This window comes from Coregonus lavaretus (genome assembly GCF_964263955.1).
Source record: "Coregonus lavaretus genome assembly, contig: HAP1_SCAFFOLD_6543, whole genome shotgun sequence".
In the NCBI taxonomy this organism is placed as follows: Eukaryota; Metazoa; Chordata; class Actinopteri; order Salmoniformes; family Salmonidae; genus Coregonus; species Coregonus lavaretus.
In genome coordinates, this window is record NW_028159268.1 from 1 (window position 1) to 24416 (window position 24416).

Sequence of the window (24416 nt, forward strand, 5' to 3'; positions counted from 1 at the left end):
TTGGACGGTGTGAACTACATCTCCCAGAGTGTGTCAGAGCTCAGTGTGAAACCTGCCAAAGCTGTCACTTCCTGGCTCACCGACCAGATTGCCCCGGCCTACTGGAAACCCAACTCCCTCATCCTGGTACGTGGTCCTCACAGGCATCTGGACATACAGGTTTAGACACAGCATGGATCCAAAATGGCTGACATATGCATCTTCAGAACCAACATGGAAGTGCAGTGACATACTGGTAATGAAGGTTCTGGGAGGGTTGTAGTGCAGAGGATTTAAAGTATCTCTTTCTCTCTCTCTCTCTCTTTCTCTTTCTCTTTCTCTTTCTCTTTCTCTCTCTCTCTCTCTCTCCTCTCTCTCTCTCTCTCTCTCCTCTCACTCTCTTTCCGTCTTTCTTTCTCTATTTATTAAGAGGTATGTAGGGCAGTCAGATGTACTGCATTCCTAGCCAGTGATTCCCGTAGTTGAGTTCTCATGCCTCAGCTGTGTGCAGTGAACATGTTTAGACATGTCCATGTTGTCTTGGATTATTGTTTATGACTGTGTAAAGACTATCCATTGCTCCTATGACTGTGTAAAGACTATCCATTGATCTTATGACTGTGTAAAGACTATCCATTGCTCCTATGACTGTGTAAAGACTACCCATTGCTCCTATGACTGTGTAAAGACTATCCATTGCTCCTATGACTGTGTAAAGACTATCCATTGCTCCTATGACTGTGTAAAGGCTATCCATTGCTCTTATGACTGTGTAAAGACTATCCATTGCTCCTATGACTGTGTAAAGACTATCCATTGATCTTATGACTGTGTAAAGACTATCCATTGCTCCTATGACTGTGTAAAGACTACCCATTGCTCCTATGACTGTGTAAAGACTACCCATTGCTCCTATGACTGTGTAAAGACTATCCATTGCTCCTATGACTGTGTAAAGACTATCCATTGCTCCTATGACTGTGTAAAGACTATCCATTGCTCCTATGACTGTGTAAAGACTATCCATTGCTCATATGACTGTGTACAGGCCAGCCATTGCTCCTATGACTGTGTAAAGGCCAGGCATTGCTCATATGACTGTGTAAAGACTATCCATTGCTCCTATGACTGTGTAAAGACTATCCATTGATCTTATGACTGTGTAAAGACTATCCATTGCTCCTATGACTGTGTAAAGACTATCCATTGATCTTATGACTGTGTAAAGACTATCCATTGCTCCTATGACTGTGTAAAGACTATCCATTGATCTTATGACTGTGTAAAGACTATCCATTGCTCTTATAACTGTGTAAAGACTACCCATTGCTCCTATGACTGTGTAAAGACTATCCATTGCTCCTATGACTGTGTAAAGACTATCCATTGATCTTATGACTGTGTAAAGACTATCCATTGCTCCTATGACTGTGTAAAGACTATCCATTGCTCCTATGACTGTGTAAAGACTATCCATTGCTCTTATAACTGTGTAAAGACTATCCATTGCTCCTATGACTGTGTAAAGACTATCCATTGCTCCTATGACTGTGTAAAGACTATCCATTGCTCCTATGACTGTGTAAAGACTATCCATTGCTCCTATGACTGTGTAAAGACTATCCATTGATCTTATGACTGTGTAAAGACTATCCATTGCTCCTATGGCCGTGTAAAGACTATCCATTGCTCCTATGACTGTGTAAAGACTATCCATTGCTCCTATGACTGTGTAAAGACTATCCATTGCTCCTATGACTGTGTAAAGACTATCCATTGATCTTATGACTGTGTAAAGACTATCCATTGATCTTATGACTGTGTAAAGACTATCCATTGCTCCTATGGCTTTGTAAAGTCTATCCATTGCTCCTATGACTGTGTAAAGACTATCCATTGCTCCTATGACTGTGTAAAGACTATCCATTGCTCCTATGACTGTGTAAAGACTATCCATTGCTCCTATGACTGTGTAAAGACTATCCATTGCTCCTATGACTGTGTAAAGACTATCCATTGCTCTTATAACTGTGTAAAGACTATCCATTGCTCCTATGACTGTGTAAAGACTATCCATTGCTCCTATGACTGTGTAAAGACTATCCATTGCTCCTATGACTGTGTAAAGACTATCCATTGCTCCTATGACTGTGTAAAGACTATCCATTGATCTTATGACTGTGTAAAGACTATCCATTGCTCCTATGACCGTGTAAAGACTATCCATTGCTCCTATGACTGTGTAAAGACTATCCATTGCTCCTATGACTGTGTAAAGACTATCCATTGATCTTATGACTGTGTAAAGACTATCCATTGATCTTATGACTGTGTAAAGACTATCCATTGCTCCTATGGCTTTGTAAAGACTATCCATTGCTCCTATGACTGTGTAAAGACTATCCATTGCTCCTATGACTGTGTAAAGACTATCCATTGCTCCTATGACTGTGTAAAGACTATCCATTGCTCCTATGACTGTGTAAAGACTATCCATTGCTCCTATGACTGTGTAAAGACTATCCATTGCTCCTATGACTGTGTAAAGACTATCCATTGCTCCTATGACTGTGTAAAGGCTATCCATTGCTCTTATGACTGTGTAAAGGCTATCCATTGCTCCTATGACTGTGTAAAGACTATCCATTGCTCCTATGACTGTGTAAAGACTATCCATTGCTCCTATGACTGTGTAAAGACTATCCATTGCTCCTATGACTGTGTAAAGACTATCCATTGCTCCTATGACTGTGTAAAGACTATCCATTGATCTTATGACTGTGTAAAGACTATCCATTGCTCCTATGTGTGATTGTGTTTTGAGCCTGTGATATAATCTGTCTCCTGTGCTCTCTGTGTCTCTGTAACAGAAATGTGCTAAGTGCAGTGAGGTGTTCCAGGACAACGATACTAAGCACCACTGCCGTGCCTGTGGAGAGGGCTTCTGTGACGGCTGCTCCTCCATGAACCGTCCTGTTCCAGAGAGGGGCTGGGGGCTCGCCCCCGTACGGGTCTGTGATGCCTGCTTCCATAACCGGGGCATCTCAGAAGGTAAGGACATGTTGTATATCAAACATGATGTCTCAACAGTTATCCTATGATGTCCCAATAGGTCTTTAAAGAATACTCTTTAGATAAACCTGGATGCCACATGAACATCGGGGCGGCAGGTAGCTTAGTGGTTAAGAGCGTTGTGCCAGTAACCGAAAGGTTGCTGGTTCTAATCCTCGAGCCAACTAGGTGAAAAAACTGTCGATGTGCCCTTGAGCAAGGCACTTAATCCTAATTGCTCCTGTAAGTCTAAATCGTGTAACCAGGGTAACAGACAATTTCCCTCTTTACTTTTGATTTCCTACTCTTATTTTCTGGCTTACACATGTCTTAGGAATAATATGTTCATCATAAATCAGTGGTTGTTTTCTACTGTTTCTCTCTGTGTGTGTGTTGTAGAGCTGCTGGATGCAGCGTTGGAGGAGGAGGAGGGAGGGACACTCAGTAGGAGAGTAGGAGAGGCTGTTCAGAATACACTAGGAGCTGTGGTCACTGCTACATACATCCCTCTGGGTGAGTACTGTAGTCTAGACTACTCTGTGGTCACCGCTACATACATCCCTCTGGGTGAGTACTGTACTCTAGACTACTCTGTGGTCACCGCTACATACATCCCTCTGGGTGAGTACTGTAGTCTAGACTACTCTGTGGTCACTGCTACATACATCCCTCTGGGTGAGTACTGTAGTCTAGACTACTCTGTGGTCACCGCTACATACATCCCTCTGGGTGAGTACTGTAGTCTAGACTACTCTGTGGTCACTGCTACATACATCCCTCTGGGTGAGTACTGTAGTCTAGACTACTCTGTGGTCACTGCTACATACATCCCTATGGGTGAGTACTGTAGTCTAGACTACTCTGTGGTCACCGCTACATACATCCCTCTGGGTGAGTACTGTACTCTAGACTACTCTGTGGTCACCGCTACATACATCCCTCTGGGTGAGTACTGTACTCTAGACTACTCTGTGGTCACCGCTACATACATCCCTCTGGGTGAGTACTGTAGTCTAGACTACTCTGTGGTCACTGCTACATACATCCCTCTGGGTGAGTACTGTACTCTAGACTACTCTGTTATCACTGCTACATACATCCCTCTGGGTGAGTACTGTAGTCTAGACTACTCTGTGGTCACTGCTACATACATCCCTCTGGGTGAGTACTGCCTTATTCTAAAATTGATTAAATGGTTTTTTCCCCTCATCAATCTACACACAATACCCCATAATGACAAAGCAAAAACAGGTGTTTAGAAATGTTGTATTAAAACAAAAAAACTGATATCACATTTACATAAATATTCAGACCCTTTACTCAGTACTTTGTTGAAGCACCTTTGACAGCGATTACAGCCTCAAGTCTTCTTGGGTATGATGCTACAAGCTTGGCACACCTGTATTTGGGGAGTTTCTCCCATTCTTCTCTACAGATCCTCTCAAGCTCTGTCAGGTTGGATGGGGAGCGTTGCTGCACAGCTATTTTCAGGTCTCTCCAGAGATGTTAGATCGGGTTCAAGTCCGGGCTCTGGCTGGGCCACTCAAGGACATTCAGAGACTTGTCCCGAAGCCACTCCTGCGTTTGTCTTGGCTGTGTGCTTAGGGTCGTTGTCCTGTTGGAAGGTGAACCTTCACCCCAGTCTGAGGTCCTGTGCGCTCTGGAGCAGGTTTTCATCAAGGATCTCTCTGTACTTTGCTCCATTCATCTTTCCCTCGATCCTGACTAGTCTCCCAGTCCCTGCCGCTGAAAAATATCCCCACAGCATGATGCTGCCACCACCATGCTTCACCGTAGGGATGGTGCCAGGTTTCCTCCAGATGTGATGCTTGGCATTCAGGCCAAAGAATTCAATCTTGGTTTCATCAGACCAGAGAATCTTGTTTCTCATTGTCTGAGAGTCCTTTAGGTGCCTTTTGGCAAACGCCAAGCGGGCTGTCATGTGCCTTTTACTGAGGAGTGGCTTCTGTCTGGCCACTCTACCATAAAGGCCTGATTGGTGGGATCTGCAGAGAAGGTTGTCCTTCTGGAAGGTTCTCCCATCTCCACAGAGGAACTCTGGAGGTCTGTCAGAGTGACCAGAGTCACCTCCCTGACCAAGGCCCTTCTCCCCCGATTGCTCAGTTTGGCCTGGCGGCCAGCTCTAGGATGAGTCTTGGTGGTTCAAAACTTCTTCCATTTAAGAATGATGGAGGCCACTGTGTTCTTGGGGACCTTCAATGCTGCAGACATTTTTTGGTACCCTTCCCCAGATCTGTGCCTTGGAGCTCTACGGACAATTCCTTCGACCTCATGGCTTGGTTTTTGCTCTGACATGCACTGTCAACTGTGGGACCAAATATAGACAGGTGTGTGCCTTTCCAAAACATGTTAAATCAATTGAATTTACCACAGGTGGACTCCAATCAAGTTGTAGAAACATCTCAAGATTATCGATGGAAACAGGATGCATCTCAGCTCAATTTCGAGTCTCATAGCAAAGAGTCTGAATACTAATGTAAATAAGATATTTGCAAAAATGTCTAAAAACCTGTTTTTGCTTTGTCATTATGGGGTATTTTCTGTAGATTGATGAAGAAGAAAAATATTTTAATCAATTTTAGAAAAGGCTGTAACGTAACAAAATGTGGAAAAAGTGGTCTGAATACTTTCCGAATTCACTGTATAGCAAGCCACGGCCACGTGACTCACTGTCTGTAGGAGCGAATCATTTTCGTGAACGGGGGAGGTGTACCTAATAAACTGGCCACTGAGTGTCAATAAGAGATATAAGGTTTAAAATATTTAAAAGGCTTATAGGTGCAATATGCAGAAATCACTCAGCCATTTCCTGGTTGCTAAAATTCTAATAGTTTGCATAAGTTCAGTGTATGTGACAAAACAAGCAGTCATTGTGTAGAAAATCGTTGTACCATCTAAAAATATATTTTCCATAACCCAAAAGATTGTATTTTCAGAGGTTTGAAGCTGGTGTAGAAAAGTAAAAGACGCAAAAAACGAAACTTAAGAACGTGAAGCATAGAAATAGCGCACATAGAACAGATCTACCGCTTCTTAGACTTGGTTTCAATGAGAATGACAGATCTATAACTCACATTTCTATGTGAATTTGGTCGGGTCACCCAAAAAGTTCCATATTGCAGCTTTAATAGAGGCTTACGACAGAGAACTGTGATGGATGGGTCACTTTGACATAGCCATGTCCTCCCAAAACTGACGTGTCTGCCTGCGTCGTCTCATTTTTTACATTATTTTACATTTTAGTCATTTAGCAGACGCTCTTACCCAGAGCCACGTACAGTTAGTGAGTGCATACATTTTTCATAGCGGCCCTCCCGTGGGAAACGAACCCACAACCCTGGCGTTGCAAGCGCCATGCTCTACCAACTGAGCTACACGGGGCCAGTATGAAAACGCCTCTCCCCTTCTCTCTGGTCCTCTCCACTCCCCCTCTCTGGTCCTCTCCGCTCCCCCTCTCTGGTCCTCTCCGCTCCCCCTCTCTGGTCCTCTCCGCTCCCCCTCTCTGGTCCTCTCCCCTCCCCCTCTCTGGTCCTCTCCGCTCCCCCTCTCTGGTCCTCTCCGCTCCCCCTCTCTGGTCCTCTCCGCTCCCCCTCTCTGGTCCTCTCCGCTCCCCCTCTCTGGTCCTCTCCGCTCCCCCTCTCTGGTCCTCTCCGCTCCCCCTCTCTGGTCCTCTCCGCTCCCCTTCTCTCCAGGCCTGGTGAAGGATGCAGCTCGTCCAGCCTACTGGGTTCCTGACCAGGAAATCCGGTGCTGCTGTGAGTGTCAGAGAGACTTCTCCGCCCCGCGTCTCTCCATCCACCACTGCAGGGCCTGCGGCCAGGGCGTGTGTGACGACTGCTCCCCTGAACGCAGAGCGGTGCCCTCTAGGGGTTGGGACCACCCGGTGCGCGTCTGCAACACCTGCCACCAGAAACCTGGGGACCTCTAGTAGGAGACAGGAGAGTGAGGGAACACATTGGCACCCTATTCCCCATAGGGCCCTGGTCAAAAGTAGTGCACTATATAGGGAATAGGGTGCCATTTGGGATGCGACCAGAGACAGTCAAGGGTTGTGTTCAGTAGGCTCGAAATGGAAGAAAATTCTCCAAAACAGGGAGGGACTCTCTGTAATTGTCCAATAAGAAAGTCGATTTTGTTTTCCGCTTTGAAACGTTTTTTTTTTTTTTGCTACGGTGTGCCCTAATGAACACGGTTCTACCTAACTCTGTGGGACTGGAACACTCCCCTCTCTGTGGCTCAGGGCCAGTTTTTAAGGGAGTTCTTGTTATTGATTGTGATGTCATCAGTCTCAAGGCTTGGACGTCACGTCGGATCGGATGTCCTCACTTTATCCTTTGACGAGAGCGAGAGATATATATGTTCCATGGCTCGAAGAAGAGGAATCGCAGCACAGGTTCATTCCATGTTTAAAGATGATTAGCCTAAATAACTACCAACCTGTATAATAATCTTGGACGCTAAGTGGTTGTATATGTGCTTTTAAGCGGGCGGACAGACACTAATAGACTAGCCTTAACAATTCACTCCTAATCGACTGTATTTATTTTATATATATATATATATATGGGAAGTTTACTATAGTGGGGGAAATAAGTGATTTGTTTTGTATAACATGGCCTGTTTTTGTTTTTAAACAGTCTACAATAGTACTATCTCAAGCCCCGTTTATACCTGGTGCTAACATGGGTCCTTTGTTGTGATCTTGACTACATTCTGATTGTGTCCACATTTCTAGAAATGTGTAACATTGTGACCAAATTTCCTGGTCCCTTCCTTTTTATGCAAATTATTTCACAGCTATTCTTTCTATATAATATTTATTTATTGTAAGACACATATTGATGTAATCAGTCAATGGTGCCACCTGTCAATGATGTTAAAGGGTAGAATAATGATGATTGAAATGGTGTCTCTGTCCAGATCTGCCTACACTTGTGAGATATCCAGACACAATGTGTCTTGACTACCTCCGGAGGTGGGCAGGATGATCTGATCACAATGTATTTTTTTGATTGTCTACACCCCGTCTAAAAATGTGGTCACAATCAGAATGTGGACAAGTTCAGGACAAATGATGCAAGTTAGAACCAAGTATAACTGGGGCTATTGAGTGACAGACTGACTGTAAAATAGATTGCTAAGTGGGAACCATAGAATTAGAATGATCAGAATTACAACCATTCTAGTGCTATGGTGGGAGTTGCTTTCAAATAGTGAATGGCTCACAGTGCATAATAGCTAGTATGAAAGGATATCAACACTATTTGGGGCTGGACCCTGAAACATTATACATTCAGTTCATAGTATATACTATCACATATAAACCATTACACCATCACCCGAGGCTGTGTAGTAGCTAGCTGCAATTATCTAGCCTGGTCCCATATCTGTTTGTGCTGTCTTGCCGACTCCTATATGGACAATGACAATAGGAGTCGGCAAAACAGCACAAACAGATTTAGGACCCAGGCTGAAAAGTATGGAGTAGGCACAGAGTAGCTGACTGGAACCGTGGAATCAGCTTGTAGACAAACTGGAACAGTTTTAAGTTCTAGAATCTTGAACAGGGATCATGATTCATCTCGTATAGAACAGTGCTTAAGGAAACCAGGAGAGAATACTGAAGATCAATACCATTACTATGTTTACTGTAACATGTATGCTTATTTAATAAACTTCACAACCTCAAAGTGTGTGGTCATAGAACAAGCAGAACCTCAGTGTGTGTGTCATCATAGAAAAAGCAGATTGGTTATGTGGAGGTCTGCTGACAATCCATCCCTTTAACCATGGCATTTCTTTATAATTCCAAGACACCAATTCAATCACCATGGATAAAATACATTGTTTGAATTATATAAACTTTACATCATTATTATCAAATCTGTTTAGGATTAATCATTATTATTATTATAAAGACAAAAAAAAGACACTTCTCAAAAAGAAACTCACTGGCCAGTTCATGAATTGCAGTTTCTGTGGACATAATTCAGGGTTCACTGGCAGAGACTAGACAAATAGAGTAGTTGACAGCAAAGAGTCCTGGATCCATGTTCCAGCAGTCCATCTTCGCAGGTCTACGGTCAGACCCAACTCTCCACTTGAAGCTCCAAGCTGGTAACTTTAGGCAGTAAGAGTCTCCTTTATTCCAGATACTTTGCAAAGAAAGGTTTTCCTTGTCCATTTTCCTTCTCCTCTTCCAATTCTTTCAGACCGATGGTCAACAGGAACAGAAGAGTAGTGAGGCCTTTTAACCAAGGTCCAGTCAAGCCCTCCCCTAGCAGGCTGCCTCAGTCAAGCCCTCCCCTAGCAGGCTGCCTCAGTCAAGCCCTCCCCTAGCAGGCTGCCTCTGCTACAACCCCTCCTCCCTCCTGGTAGTCACTGTTATAAGGGAAGTAGTACAGATCGTGCCTAACAGCCATGAGGAGACCAGGCAGGCCTCTGCTGCCTCCTAGCTGGGAGGAGAAGACCACGCTGGGGATCAGGTCCTTCCCTGCAGGGTGGGGAGATGGGATGGTCCTCAGGAGCTTGCCGTCCCCCAGAGACCACAGACGGGTGTAGCAGTCCTGACCCACTGGAGAAGACATAAATGAAGAGGGTAAGATATTGTCTGGATACTTTTCTTTCCTCCTTTCATGGACATTTTAGTCATTTAGCAGACACTTTTTAAAAATGTTTATTTGGATCCTCGTTAACTTTTGCAGAAGCATCAGCTACTTTTCCTGGAGTCCACAAATATAAAAAAAAAACATGACATGTAACAAAACATTGATAGACGAGGACAGTCACACACATTTAAAATACGATACACAAACAATACAACTAAAAACGAATGTGTGGGTCCCCTCACAGTGCCCGCTGTTCCACGAGATGTTGTTTAATCCGTTTTCTAAAAGGTCATTTTGCTGTTTGCTTGACTATTTGGAGATGGAAGGGAGTTTCATGGATCTGTATAATACTGTGCATTGCCGTGAATTCGTTTTGGACTTCGGGACTGTGAAGAGACCCCTGGTGGCATGTCTTGTGGGGAATGTATGGGTGTCTGAGCTGAATGTTATTTGATTATGCAGGCAATCTGGAATTTATCATCACCATAATATGTATCATAAAAACTAGAAGAGAAGCAGTTAATCTCTCGTCAGCCCTCAACCAGGAAAGACTGGCATGCATGTTGTTGAAGTTAGCTTTGTTTGTGGAGTTAAGGGCAAGGCATGCTGCTCTGTTTTGAGCATGCTGCAGCTTTGCTAGGTCTTTCTTTGCTGCACTTGACCAAATACAATGCTTTTAGTTTTAGATGTATTTAAGACCAGTTTATTGTTAATCACCCATTATGATACTGACTAACTCCTTATTTATAATTTCAGTGAGCTAATTGGCTTTGGGTGTTGACATGTAGAGTGTGGAAACCTCCTCATACAGTCATTCTAGCGCCGTGTAAGACCAGTGGCAAATCATTTGTAAAAAAAGAGAAGCGTAACGGCCCAAGGCTACTGCCCTGAGGGACACCGTTAGAGAAGCTTCCATTAAAGAACACTCTCTGGGTTCTATTGGATAAATAACTCTCCAACCATGTGATGGCAGGTGATGTAAAGCCATATAGCAAGTGAGTTTCTTCATCAAAATGTATGATCAATAACATCAAAGGCTACACTTAAAATCTATCAATAGTGCTCCAACTATCATTTTATTATCCATTTCTTTTGACCAATCATCTGTCATCTGAGTCAGTGCATTACAAGTTGAGTGGCCTTCTCTACACTTATCCAGAGAGACTTAAAGTGAGTGCATTCCCTTCCCTGGAATAATTACTGAGTTGAAGTGATCAAAAAGTAGTAACCTGAATTTTCATCCCTCTTGAAGAGAAGTTAAGCCCTGTAACCTACCGGCCATCAGCAGTAAGGTCCTGTAACCTACCAGCCATCAGCAGTAAGGTCCTGTAACCTACCGGCCATCAGCAGTAAGGTCCTGTAACCTACCAGCCATCAGCAGTAAGGTCCTGTAACCTACCGGCCATCAGCAGTAAGGTCCTGTAACCTACTGGCCATCAGCAGTAAGGTCCTGTAACCTACTGGCCATCAGCAGTAAGGTCCTGTAACCTACCAACCATCAGCAGTAAGGTCCTGTAACCTACCAACCATCAGCAGTAAGGTCCTGTAACCTACCAGCCATCAGCAGTAAGGTCCTGTAACCTACCGGCCATCAGCAGTAAGGTCCTGTAACCTACCAGCCATCAGCAGTAAGGTCCTGTAACCTACCAGCCATCAGCAGTAAGGTCCTGTAACCTACCAGCCATCAGCAGTAAGGTCCTGTAACCTACCAGCCATCAGAAGTCCCTCAGGTTCATTGATGTGGAGGGGTAAGTAGGCGTGTTCATTATGATGACCCTCGTACTTCTGCACTGGTTTGGTTACTCGAACATCCCACAGCTTGATCTGCAGTGAGACACATATCAACACACAGGTAAAACAGAGTCGGATAAGGCTTAACTTTCCCACACTTGTGTGTGTGACCTGTCCCAGTGTATGTGTGTGTGACCTGTCCCAGTGTGTGTGTGTGTGTGTGTGACCTGTCCCAGTGTATGTGTGTGACCTATCCCAGTGTGTGTGTGTGACCTGTCCCAGTGTGTATGTGACCTGTCCCAGTGTGTGACCTGTCCCAGTGTGTGTGTGTGACCTGTCCCAGTGTGTGTGACCTGTCCCAGTGTGTGTGTGTGTGTGACCTGTCTCAGTGTGTGTGACATGTCCCTGTGTGTATGTGTGTGTGTGTGTGTGTGTGTGTGTGTGTGTGTGACCTGTCCCAGTGTGTGTGACCTGTCCCAGTGTGTGTGTGTGTGACCTGTCCCAGTGTGTGTGTGTGTGTGTGACCTGTTCCAGTGTGTGTGTGACCTGTCCCAGTGTGTGTGTGACCTGTCCCAGTGTGTGTGTGTGACCTGTCCCAGTGTGTGTGTGTGACCTGTCCCAGTGTGTGTGTGACCTGTCCCAGTGTGTGTGTGACCTGTCCCAGTGTGTGTGTGTGACCTGTCCCAGTGTGTGTGTGTGACCTGTCCCAGTGTGTGTGTGTGTGTGTGTGTGTGTGTGTGACCTGTCCCAGTGTATGTGTGTGACCTGTCCCAGTGTGTATGTGACCTGTCCCAGTGTGTGTGACCTGTCCCAGTGTGTGACCTGTCCCAGTGTGTGTGTGACCTGTCCCAGTGTGTGTTACCTGTCCCAGTGTGTGTGTGTGACCTGTCTCAGTGTGTGTGACATGTCCCTGTGTGTATGTGTGTGTGTGTGTGTGTGTGTGTGTGTGTGACCTGTCCCAGTGTGTGTGACCTGTCCCAGTGTGTGTGTGTGTGACCTGTCCCAGTGTGTGTGTGTGTGTGTGTGTGTGTGTGTGTGTGTGTGTGTGTGTGTGTGTGACCTGTTCCAGTGTGTGTGTGACCTGTTCCAGTGTGTGTGTGACCTGTTCCAGTGTGTGTGTGACCTGTCCCAGTGTGTGTGTGACCTGTCCCAGTGTGTGTGTGACCTGTCCCAGTGTGTGTGTGTGACCTGTCCCAGTGTGTGTGTGTGACCTGTCCCAGTGTGTGTGTGACCTGTCCCAGTGTGTGTGTGACCTGTCCCAGTGTGTGTGTGTGACCTGTCCCAGTGTGTGTGTGACCTGTCCCAGTGTGTGTGTGTGACCTGTCCCAGTGTGTGTGTGTGACCTGTCCCAGTGTGTGTGTGTGACCTGTCCCAGTGTGTGTGTGTGACCTGTCCCAGTGTGTGTGTGTGTGTGTGTGTGTGTGACCTGTCCCAGTGTGTGTGTGACCTGTCCCAGTGTGTGTGTGTGACCTGTCCCAGTGTGTGTGTGTGTGTGTGTGTGACCTGTCCCAGTGTGTGTGTGACCTGTCCCAGTGTGTGTGTGTGTGTGTGACCTGTCCCAGTGTGTGTGTGACCTGTCCCAGTGTGTGTGTCTGTCCCACCTCTCCCATCATGTCAGCAGCCAGTAGGTAGTTCTCATCCTGTAGTATTCGTACGGAGGTGATAGCAGAGTCCTGGTAGAACCTGCAGGCCTTCCAGCTGTGGTCCCGTCTGCCTCTCTGACGCAGGTCGATACTGAAGATCTCTCCTGACCTACAGCCATTAAACAGGACCGGAGCCTGGAGGGAGGGAGAGGGGAATGGAGAGGGGGAGGGGGAGGGGGAGAGGGAGGGGAGGGGGAGGGGGGAGAGGGAGGGGGGGAGGGGGGGAGGGGGGAGGGAGGGAGGGGGAGGGGGGGAGGGGGAGGGGGGGGGAGGGGGAGAGAGGGAGGGAGGGAGGGGGGGAGGAGGGAGAGGGAGGAGGGAGAGGGAGGGGGGGAGGAGGGAGAGGGGGGAGAGGGAGAGGGAGGGGGAGAGGGGGGAGAGGGAGAGGGAGGGGGGGAGGGGGGAGAGGGAGGGGGGGAGAGGGAGGGGGGGAGGAGGGAGAGGGAGGGGGGAGAGGGAGGAGGGAGGGGGGGAGGGGGGAGAGGGAGGGGGGAGAGGGAGGGGGAGGGGGGGAGGGGGGAGAGGGAGGGGGGGAGGGGGGAGAGGGAGGGGGGAGAGGGAGAGGGAGGGGGGGAGAGGGAGGGGGGGAGAGGGAGAGGGAGGGAGGGAGAGGGAGGGGGAGAGGGAGGGAGGGAGAGGGAGGGGGGGAGAGGGAGAGGGAGGGGGGGAGAGGGAGAGGGAGGAGGGAGGGGGGGAGGGGGGAGAGGGAGGGGGGGAGGGGGGAGAGGGAGGGGGGGAGGGGGGAGAGGGAGAGGAGAGGAGGGGGGAGGGGGAGAGGGAGAGGAGAGGAGGGGGGAGAGGGAGAGGAGAGGAGGGGGGAGAGGGAGAGGAGAGGAGGGGGAGGGGGGCGTGGGGAATGGGGGAGAGGGGGAGGAATGGGGAGGGAGGAATGGGGGAGAGGGGGAGGAATGGGGAGGGGGGAGGGGGAGGAATGGGGAGGGGGGAGAGAGAGGGGGAGGGAGAAAAGGGCATGTTAAAAACTCTGAAGGTCAATAATAAAGAAGTTTGAGAAGCGCCCCTCAATCTGTTCATCTCTCTCACACACACACCCACGCACAGACACACACTTAAAAAATATCAGCTTCTCACCAGTTTTAGTTACAGTTTTTGTGACAATGAATCTAAAAGTGAATGCCATGTCTCTGTTGTGCCATGGCGCCACTAACTCACCCTGAGGGCAAACTGCTGTGCCAGCACATCACTGCCGATGCCATACGTCTGTCTCCTGCCCGTCACTGCGTCCGTCACTATCACCCTGCGAGACAGACCTGACGACAGACAGACAGACAGGGAAAAGACCACAGGAGACAGAACGGGAAACAGTCACTCAAATGGTGCTTTTCAAAATGGCCACCAGACCAGTGTATACAGTGCATTCGGAAAGTATTCAGACCCCTTGACTTTTCCCACATTTTGTTACGTTACAGCTACACACAATACCCCATAATGACAAAGCAAAAACAGGTTTTTAGAAATGTTTGCAAATTTATAAAAAATTAAAAACTGAAATATCACATTTACATAAGTATTCAGACCCTTTACTCAGTACTTTGTTGAAGCACCTTTGACAGCGATTACAGCCTCGAGTCTTCTTGGGTATGACGCTACAAGCTTGGCACACCTGTATTTGGGGAGTTTCTCCCATTCTTCTCTGCAGATCCTCTCAAGCTCTGTCAGGTTGAGTGGGGAGCGTCACTGCACAGCTGTTTTCAGGTCTCTCCAGAGATGTTCGATCGGGTTCAAGTCCGGGCTCTGGCTGGGCTACTCAAGGACATTCAGACACTTGTCTTGAAGCCACCCCTGCGTTGTCTTGGCTGTGTGCTTAGGGTCGTTGTCCTGTTGGAAGGTGAACCTTCGCCCCAGTCTGAGGTCCTGAGCACTCGGGAGCAGGTTTTCATCAATGATCTCTCTGTACTTTGCTCCGTTCATCTTTGCCTCGATCCTGACTAGTCTCCCAGTCCCTGCCGCTGGAAAACATCCCCACAGCAAGATGCTGCCAGCACCATGCTTCACCGTAGGGATGGTGCAAGGTTTCCTCCAGACGTGACGCTTGGTATTCAGAGGCCAAATAGTTCAATCTTGGTTTCATCAGACCAGAGAATCTTGTTTCTCATGGTCTGAGAGTCCTTTAGGTGCCTTTTGGCAAACTCCAAGCGGGCTGTCGTGCCTTTTACTGAGGAGTGGCTTCCGTCTGGCCATTCTACCATAAAGGCCTGATTGGTGGAGTGCTGCAGAGATGGTTGGGCTTCTGGAAGGTTCTATGGAGCTCTGTCAGGGTGACCATCGGGTTCTTGGTCACCTCCCTGACCAAGGTCCTTCTCCCCCGATTGCTCAGTTTGGCTGGACAGCCAGCTCTAGGAAGAGTCTTGGTGGTTCCAACCTTCTTCCATTTAAGAACGATGGAGGACACTGTGTTCTTGGGGACCTTCAATGCTGCAGAAATGTTTTGGTACCCTTCCCCAGATCTGTTCCTTGACACAAACCTGTCTCGGAGCTCTACAGACAATTCCTTCCATCTCATGGCTTGGTTTTTGCTCTGACATGCACTGTCAACTGTGGGTGTGTGCCTTACCAAATCATGTCCAAACAATTGAGTATAATACATGTGGACTCCAATCAAGTTGTAGAAACATCTCAAGGATGACCAATGGAAACAGGACGCACATGAGCTCAATTTCGAGTCTCATAGCAAAGGGTCTGAATACTTAATAAATTTGCAAAAATGTCTAAAACCTGTTTTAACTTTGTCATTATGGGGTATTATGTTTAGATTGATGATTTTAAAAAAAATGTTTTAATCCATTTTAGAATAAGGCTGTAATGTAACAAAATGTGGAGAAGGGGTCTGAATACTTTCCGAATGCACTGTAAGTTCTATGTAAAGAGAAAAGACATTTAACCTGTAACTACTGTTCTATACATGTGTATAAAAGGAACAGTAAGAAGAACAACAGAATGTCATCGTCATAAAATGATCTGTTGTTATTAATATTGAAACATGAACAGGCAAGTTTCAGTGAGATGTTTCATGTAGGAACATTGTATAAAATGGTCAACTGGAAGGTGTTGCTTGCTACAGTAGTACTAACATTACAGAGTGTAAAATGCTAATACATTGGTAAAAGATTATGGTAGGCATCAAACTAACCAGTGCTGAAGGTTTTGTCAGCCTGAGGGTTGAGACACCAGGCACAGGACCAGGCTGTAGATATCTTAAAACTACACAGCATCCCCGGTTGGTCTGGAGAGGAGGTGGTGGAGGAGAGAGAAGGAGGATGGGGAGGAGAGAGGAGGGGGGGAAGAGGGAGGAGAGAGGAGGGGGGGAAGAGGGTGGAGGAGAGAGGAAGGGGAGGAGAGAGAATGAGGAGGAGGGGGAGGAGAGAGAAGGAGGAGGGGGAGGAGAGAGAAGGAGGAGGGGGATGGGGGAAAGGGAGGAGAAGAGGGAGGAGGAGAGAGAAGGAGGATGGGATGGGGAGGAGAGAGGAGGGGGGGAAGAGAGAGGAGAGAGGAGGGGGGGAAGAGGGAGGAGAGAGGAGGGGGGGAAGAGGGAGGAGAGAGGAGGGGGGAAGAGGGAGGAGAGGAGGGGGGGAAGAGGGAGGAGAGAGGAGGGGGGGAAGAGGGAGGAGAGAGGAGGGGGGGAAGAGGGAGGAGAGAGGAGGGGGGGAAGAGGGAGGAGAGAGGAGGGGGGGAAGAGGGTGGAGGAGAGAGGAAGGGGAGGAGAGAGAAGGAGGAGGAGGGGGAGGAGAGAGAAGGAGGATGGGGATGGGGAGAAGAGAGGAGTGGGGGAAGAGGGAGGAGGAGGAGGAGGAGGGGGGAGAGGGAAAAAATAACAAATGTGCTCAACATTAAATATATGGGCATTATATTTTACAGTAAAATGTCATGGAAAAAGGAAAGCATGTTCTGAGAGAAGTATATGAAAACGGTTACCTGGGTTGGAGTTGCTGAAGAGAGAAGCTGGTAGTAAACTGACACAGCCAGGAGTCTCTGCCATGCCCACCAGACACAGGCTGAACACTGGAGTCAAGAAAACACTAACCCAACACCACTCTAAGCACAGGTACTGACAACGGTCTGAACACCAACATGCTGAGACCTTTGACCCCGTGGGACAAACTACAGTGACTAGACAGGGTCATTAACCTAACGTAACAGGCGTAAAAAAATAAACGCCTGAGCGGAGTTCCCACGCCTGGTTTTCAGTGGAGAAGGAAGCTAGGTTGAATTAGCTGTATCTCCTGTAAACCGGATGCATCCGCTATGGGGTGCACGGTCATAAAGCACATTGTGTACCATCCCAGTCTTAACTGCATTGTGTATGAAGGATACAGGACGTGTGAGTCAGGGTGGGTGACGGAGGCCCAGCAGATAGAGTTCACCTGAAACACACAGAAAACATTCATATATATATACAGTACCGGTCAAAAGTTTGGACACACCTACTCATTCCAGGGTTTTTCTTTATTTTTACTATGTTTTACATTGTAGAATAAGAGTGAAGACAACAAAACGATTTAATTACATTTACATTTACATTTACGTCATTTAGCAGACGCTCTTATCCAGAGCGACTTACAAACAGGTGCATTCACCCTATAGCCAGTGGGATAACCACTTTACAATATCTACAATTTTTTTTTTTTAGGGGGGGGGGGGTAGAAGGATTAATTAATTAAATTAATTTAATAACACATATGGAATCATGTAGTAACCAAAAAAGTGTTAAACAAATCAAAATATATGTTATATTCTTCAAAGTAGCCACCCTTTGCCTTGATGACCGCTTTGCACACTCTTGGCATTCTCTCAACCAGCTTTATGAGGTAGTCACCTGGAATGCATTTCAATTAACAGGTGTGCCTTGTTAAAAGTTAATTTGTGGAATTTATTTCCTTCTTAATGCGTTTGAGACAATCAGTTGTGTTGTGACAAAGTAGGGGGGATATACAGAAGATAGTCCTATTTTGTAAAAGACCAAGTCCAAAAATACAGCTCAAATAAGCAAAGAGAAACGACAGTTCATCATTACTTTAAGACATGAAGGTCAGTCAATACGGAACATGTCAAGAACTTTGAAAGTTTCTTCAAGTGCAGTCGCAAAAACCATCAAGCGCTATGATGAAACTGGCTCTCATGAGGACCACCACAGGAAAGGAAGACCCAGAGTCACCTCTGCTGCAGAGGATAAGTTAATTAGAGTTAACTGCACCTCAAATTGCAGCCCAAATAAATGCTTCATAGAGTTCAAGTAACAGACACATCTCAACATCAACTGTTCAGAGGAAAATGCGTGAATCAGGCCTTCATGGTTGAATTGCTGCAAAGAAACCACTACCAAAGGACACCAATAAGAAGAAGAAACCTGATTGGGCCAAGAAACACGAGCAATGGACATTAGACTGGTGGAAATCTGTCCTTTGGTCTGATGAGTCCAAATTTGAGATTTTGGGTTCCAACCGCCGTGTCTTTGTAAGACGCAGAGTAGGTGAATGGATGATCTCCGCATGTGTGGTACCCTCCGTGAAGCATGGAGGAGGAGGTGTTAAGGTGTAACTATTATTCTACAATGAAGAAAATAGTACAAATAAAGAAAAACCCTTGAATGAGTAGGTGTTCTAAAACTTTTGACCGGTAGTGTGTGTGTGTGTGTGTGTGTGTGTGTGTGTGTGTGTGTGTGTGTGTGTGTGTATATACACTGCTCAAGAAAATAAAGGGAACACTTAAACAACACAATGTAACTCCAAGTCAATCACACTTCTGTGAAATCAAACTGTCCACTTAGGAAGCAACACTGATTGACAATACATTTCACATGCTGTTGTGCAAATGGAATAGACAACAGGTGGAAATTATAGGCAATTAGCAAGACACCCCCAATAAAGGACTGGTTTTGCAGGTGGTGACCACAGACCACTTCTCAGTTCCTATGCTTCCTGGCTGATGTTTTGGTCACTTTTGAATGCTGGCGGTGCTTTCACTCTAGTGGTAGCATGAGACGGAGTCTACAACCCACACAAGTGGCTTAGGTAGTGCAGCTCATCCAGGATGGCACATCAATGCGAGCTGTGGCAAGAAGGTTTGCTGTGTCTGTCAGCGTAGTGTCCAGAGCATGGAGGCGCTACCAGGAGACAGGCCAGTACATCAGGAGACATGGAGGAGGCCGTAGGAGGGCAACAACCCAGCAGCAGGACTGCTACCTCCGCCTTTGTGCAAGGAGGAGCAGGAGGAGCACTGCCAGAGCCCTGCAAAATGACCTCCAGCAGGCCACAAATGTGCATGTGTCTGCTCAAACGGTCAGAAACAGACTCCATGAGGGTGGTATGAGGGCCCGACGTCCACAGGTGGGGGTTGTGCTTACAGCCCAACACCGTGCAGGACGTTTGGCATTTGCCAGAGAACACCAAGATTGGCAAATTCGCCACTGGCACCCTGTGCTCTTCACAGATGAAAGCAGGTTCACACTGAGCACGTGACAGACGTGACAGAGTCTGGAGACGCCGTGGAGAACGTTCTGCTGCCTGCAACATCCTCCAACATGACCGGTTTGGCGGTGGGTCAGTCATGGTGTGGGGTGGCATTTCTTTGGGGGGGCCGCACAGCCCTCCATGTGCTCGCCAGAGGTAGCCTGACTGCCATTAGGTACCGAGATGAGATCCTCAGACCCCTTGTGAGACCATATGCTGGTGCGGTTGGCCCTGGGTTCCTCCTAATGCAAGACAATGCTAGACCTCATGTGGCTGGAGTGTGTCAGCAGTTCCTGCAAGGGGAAGGCATTGATGCTATGGACTGGCCCGCCCGTTCCCCAGACTTGAATCCAATTGAGCACATCTGGGACATCATGTCTCGCTCCATCCACCAACGCCACGTTGCACCACAGACTGTCCAGGAGTTGGCTTTAGTCCAGGTCTGGGAGGAGATCCCTCAGGAGACCATCCGCCACCTCATCAGGAGCATGCCCAGGCGTTGTAGGGAGGTCATACAGGCACGTGGAGGACACACACACTACTGAGCCTCATTTTGACTTGTTTTAAGGACATTACATCAAAGTTGGATCAGCCTGTAGTGTGGTTTTCCACTTTAATTTTGAGGGTGACTCCAAATCCAGACCTCCATGGGTTGATAAATTTGATTTCCATTGATAATTTTTGTGTGATTTTGTTGTCAGCACATTCAACTATGTAAAGAAAAAAGTATTTAATAAGATTATTTCATTCATTCAGATCTAGGATGTGTTATTTTAGTGTTCCCTTTCTTTTTTTGAGCAGTGTATATAACACAGGTACAGAACAGGTAGAAAACAGGGACAACGTAGATTAGTGTCAGAATAGGTGTTCAATTTGCCTGGGTAGATATTCATACCATCCAGCATGCTTCTAATGCCCAACTCCCAAACTAGCCTTCCTCCCCAGTCCTCTCTCCCCAGCCCCTAGCCTTCCTCCCCAGTCCTCTCTCCCCAGCCCCTAGCCTTCCTCCGCAGTCCTCTCTCCCCAGCCCCTAGCCTTCCTCCCCAGTCCTCTCTCCCCAGCCCCTAGCCTTCCTCCCCAGTCCTCTCTCCCCAGCCCCTAGCCTTCCTCCCCAGTCCTCTCTCCCCAGCCCCTAGCCTTCCTCCCCAGTCCTCTCTCCCCAGCCCCTAGCCTTCCTCCCCAGTCCTCTCTCCCCAGCCCCTAGCCTTCCTCCCCAGTCCTCTCTCCCCAGCCCCTAGCCTTCCTCCCCAGTCCTCTCTCCCCAGCCCCTAGCCTTCCCTCTATCTCACCTTTCTGTTGGTAAAGTAGTGGTTTTCCTCAGCCCTATACCTTCCTTCCTTCCCTCACCTTTCTATTTGTAAAGTAGAGGTTGTCACACATCTCAACAGACAGGGAGCCCCTGCTGCAGCCTCTGAAGTTCATGATGCCATACTTGCAGCCTCCGTGAGACACGTCGTTAACCGTGAACACTCGCTCACACGCAGAGTCACCCTGAGAGAGAGGAGGAGGAAGAGAGGGTAGGAGGAAGAGAGGGTAGGAGGAAGAGAGGGGAGGAGGAAGTGAGGGGAGGAGGAAGAGAGGGGAGGAGGAAGAGAGGGGAGGAGGAAGTGAGGGGAGGAGGAAGTGAGGGGAGGAGGAAGAGAGGGGAGGAGGAAGTGAGGGGAGGAGGAAGAGAGGGGAGGAGGGAGAGGGGGGGGGGGAGAAAGTGAGGAGAGGAGGAAGAAGGGAAAAAAGAGGCCAATTAGGAGGAAGTTTACACCAGTCTATCATTGCCAACGTTTTGCTTAAAAGTCACTAGAGAGCATGTGTGTGTGTGTGTGTGTGTGTGTGTGTGTGTGTGTGTGTGTGTGTGTGTGTGTGTCTGTGTGTGTGTGTGTGTGTGTGTGTGTGTGTAACTCACCACTATGAGTCTGAAGTTGTCTGTGTTGGGACTGCTGCTGTCAGAGCTCTGGACCTCCAGTCTGTGACGTCTCATCCCACTCACCTTCACCTCATGGATCCGCCTGGGCACACACACACACACAATCACACACACACACACACACACACAATCACATACACACACACACACACAATCACATACACACACACACACACAATCACACACACACACACACACACACAATCACATACACACACACACAATCACACAATCACACATACACACACACACACAATCACACACACACAATCACACAATCACACATACACACACACACACAATCACACACACACAATCACACATACACTCACACACACACACACACACACACAATCACACATACACACACACAATCACACATACACACACACACACACACACACAATCATAAGGTACACAATAGCGTATGTGTGTGTGTGTGTGTGTATATGTGTGTGTGTGTGTGTGTCCTTTTGATACAGTACCTACAGTATGAGACCCCAGGCAGCAGACCCAGGTGTCTTTTCTGCAGCAGCAGAGCTGAGTTCAGGCCTGCTCTTGGTGCTTTCTGGAGGGAGAAACAACACATACACACTAGAAAACCCTTCAGAGCTGCTGTCTTTTTCAATTTGGGAAGGAGAGACGGCATCAAACGGCTGTAAGATACAAATTACAATACATTTTAAATTCAACAGGGTACCAAACGGCCCCTGATCTACCATCAACAGGGTACCAAACGGCCCCTGATCCACCATCAACAGGGTACCAAACGGCCCCTGATCCACCATCAACAGGGTACCAAACGGCCCCTGATCCACCATCAACAGGGTACCAAACGGCCCCTGATCCACCATCAACAGGGTACCAAACGGCCCCTGATCCACCATCAACAGGGTACCAAACGGCCCCTGATCCACCATCAACAGGGTACCAAACGGCCCCTGATCCACCATCAACAGGGTACCAAACGGCCCCTGATCCACCATCAACAGGGTACCAAACGGCCCCCAGATCCACCATCAACAGGGTACCAAACGGCCCCTGATCCACCATCAAAAGTTCCCCCCTCTGTGGTAGTACCTTCCTGGGCCTCTCGTCCTCAGTGATCATCCTGGCCCTGTGTTTCTCCTGCTCCCTCTCCTGCAGCAGCCCTCTGGTCAGAGGGTTGCAGTTGTTGTGGCCCGGCAGCAGCCGAAAGTAACGGTTCTTCTCGGCGTCAAAGTAGAACCCTGGCAGCTCTGGGGATGGAAGGACAAGGTACACATGGACAGAAGAAGAAAAAAAAGGACATTGAGTCTGTATTGTTGGGTGTGTGTTGTGATTACTTCAAAAGAAAAGAAAAGTGACGCACTTAGGACTGCACTGATTCATAAGTAGTCATTCTATAGCCGTGTAGAAAGGTGTGTGTCTTAGTGTTACTCACCTGGAGCAGAAGAGCTGGAGGATGAGGCTGCAGCAGCAGAACTAGGCCTACTCTCTGGGGTCCTGTCTCTGTAGGAGGGGCCCGCTTCACTGCTGCCATACCTGGGGTCCAGAGAGGAGACGCACAGTGCCACCATTACACAGTTAATGCAAACACACAGTGGCAGGATTATAACAGAGTTTAGGAATACATTTCATTCAGATCATATCAAATGTACTGAATGAAGATTCATGGCCCAAGAACTCCCTCAGCATTTGATAGATCAAGTAAACGAACTCCATTTTGTTTGCCTTGTAAATAAGGCTAGGTAGTTTACACATAATTTGGGCCAACCAACCTGCGGTCGTGAGAGCCATTGTCATCATGATCACCATCCTACCTTTGTTCCTGTGTTCTGTCCCTTTGCCAGTCAGAGCGGTAACCGTGTCGCCTTCGGTCCCTGCCCCTGTCACGCCAATTCCCTTTCTTCATCCCTGCTATTGCTATGGACACAAATACCGGAGAGTAAACATCAACATGAAGTATGTCACTCGCTTCTGTGTTGTTTACTTTGTACCTAGCTAGCAAGTTAGCTAATTCGGCTAGCCATTTCGCTTGCTAACAAAAGCCCAATAAATACAGACATGTGGTACGTAGACAATTTGAATGATAAATCATTATCATATTTAAAATGAAATGGTGTTATTCGTGTAGTAATAAGAGGACACCATGTTGATCAAATATATTATTGAACATAGGAGCTTAACACAAAGTTCCTGTACCTGCTACAACGTTGCATCCATGTGACCAATTTAACACCCGCCCCCTAACCCTCATTGGGTTATCGCTCACAATAGTGGCCCACTTTTCGTTTCACGATTGGCTGCTTGTGCTATCAATCACTATCGTTTCCTCTAACGATATGTAACTTTTATCATCGTTCTCATGAATGAAACATTGTAATATTGTATCAGAGGGAGGAAGAGATGACTTTGATGTCTGTAGTGATACAGTCGTTGTGATTTGTTTAGATTATGGATAGAGCATCAGCCATTGCTTTGTTTGAATTTCTTGTGTAAACAAACCTTCATGTTTGATGAATGCTTCTATAATATTAATCTATTAAAATCTGCCCCGTGTTATTGTATTTTACTGCACTACTGCATATGATCTTTTTCTAATACCATTCTATTTCTTTGCTAAATGCCTACTGAAGGAAGAAGAGTCTCCATATCCTGAGAAAAAAAAAAAAAAGATGGTCTGTTTGCGACAGGAACACAGTAGGACAACTGGCCATGTTTTTATTTTTCCCTGCTAGAAAATGCAGCCACTCCTTGGAATATCTGTTTCATATACCGGGGGATATACCCACACTGTGCAATGGATTTATATTGACTAGGCACTGTAATGATTTGCACATTGCGTGCAACATCAGAGATTAATATAAAGTTGTACTGTAGCTACTGTATGAAGCTCATCGTCTTTATGAAACGCTTTTGACAGTTTTCTCATAAGCCACGCCCGATCTCTGGATACTATTATTGTATTGGTTAAGGAGCGGGCGCCTAGGACCTTATTGGTTGTTTTCTTCATAGG

The 24416-nt window shown here is 47.2% G+C and overlaps 2 protein-coding genes across 2 annotated transcripts; one reads left to right on the plus strand and one right to left on the minus strand.

The window, feature by feature from the left end:
- Positions 1-10: 10 nt before the first annotated feature.
- Positions 11-6989, plus strand: LOC311123096 (zinc finger FYVE domain-containing protein 1-like). The gene is made up of 4 exons (XM_084197371.1): positions 11-126; positions 2850-3030; positions 3430-3543; positions 6744-6989. Exons 2-4 carry the CDS (start codon positions 2943-2945, stop codon positions 6977-6979), a joined length of 438 nt encoding a protein of 145 aa, XP_084053497.1. The 5' UTR covers positions 11-126; positions 2850-2942; the 3' UTR covers positions 6980-6989.
- A 1709-nt stretch (positions 6990-8698) lies between these two features.
- Positions 8699-23642, minus strand: wdr21 (WD repeat domain 21). Its single transcript, XM_084197370.1, has 14 exons — positions 23603-23642; positions 23221-23323; positions 22842-22942; positions 22499-22656; positions 21904-21986; positions 21398-21500; positions 20845-20988; positions 17363-17412; positions 16964-17043; positions 16182-16274; positions 14204-14301; positions 12992-13168; positions 11369-11483; positions 8699-9625 (listed from the first exon to the last, which is right to left on the minus strand). Exons 2-14 carry the CDS (start codon positions 23310-23312, stop codon positions 9387-9389), a joined length of 1533 nt encoding a protein of 510 aa, XP_084053496.1. The 5' UTR covers positions 23313-23323; positions 23603-23642; the 3' UTR covers positions 8699-9386.
- Positions 23643-24416: the final 774 nt, after the last annotated feature.

Coding starts and splice junctions, on each gene's coding strand:
- LOC311123096 (XM_084197371.1), top strand. CDS start 2,943: ATGAACCGTCCTGTTCCAGAGAGGGGCTGGGGGCTCGCCCCCGTACGG. Junction 3,031..3,429: donor TAACCGGGGCATCTCAGAAG/GTAAGGACATGT, acceptor TGTGTGTTGTAG/AGCTGCTGGATGCAGCGTTG. Junction 3,544..6,743: donor TGCTACATACATCCCTCTGG/GTGAGTACTGTA, acceptor CCTTCTCTCCAG/GCCTGGTGAAGGATGCAGCT.
- wdr21 (XM_084197370.1), bottom strand. CDS start 23,312: ATGAAGAAAGGGAATTGGCGTGACAGGGGCAGGGACCGAAGGCGACAC. Junction 13,169..14,203: donor CACAGCAGTTTGCCCTCAGG/GTGAGTTAGTGG, acceptor CCCTCCCTCCAG/GCTCCGGTCCTGTTTAATGG. Junction 11,484..12,991: donor CTGCTGACATGATGGGAGAG/GTGGGACAGACA, acceptor GTCTCACTGCAG/ATCAAGCTGTGGGATGTTCG.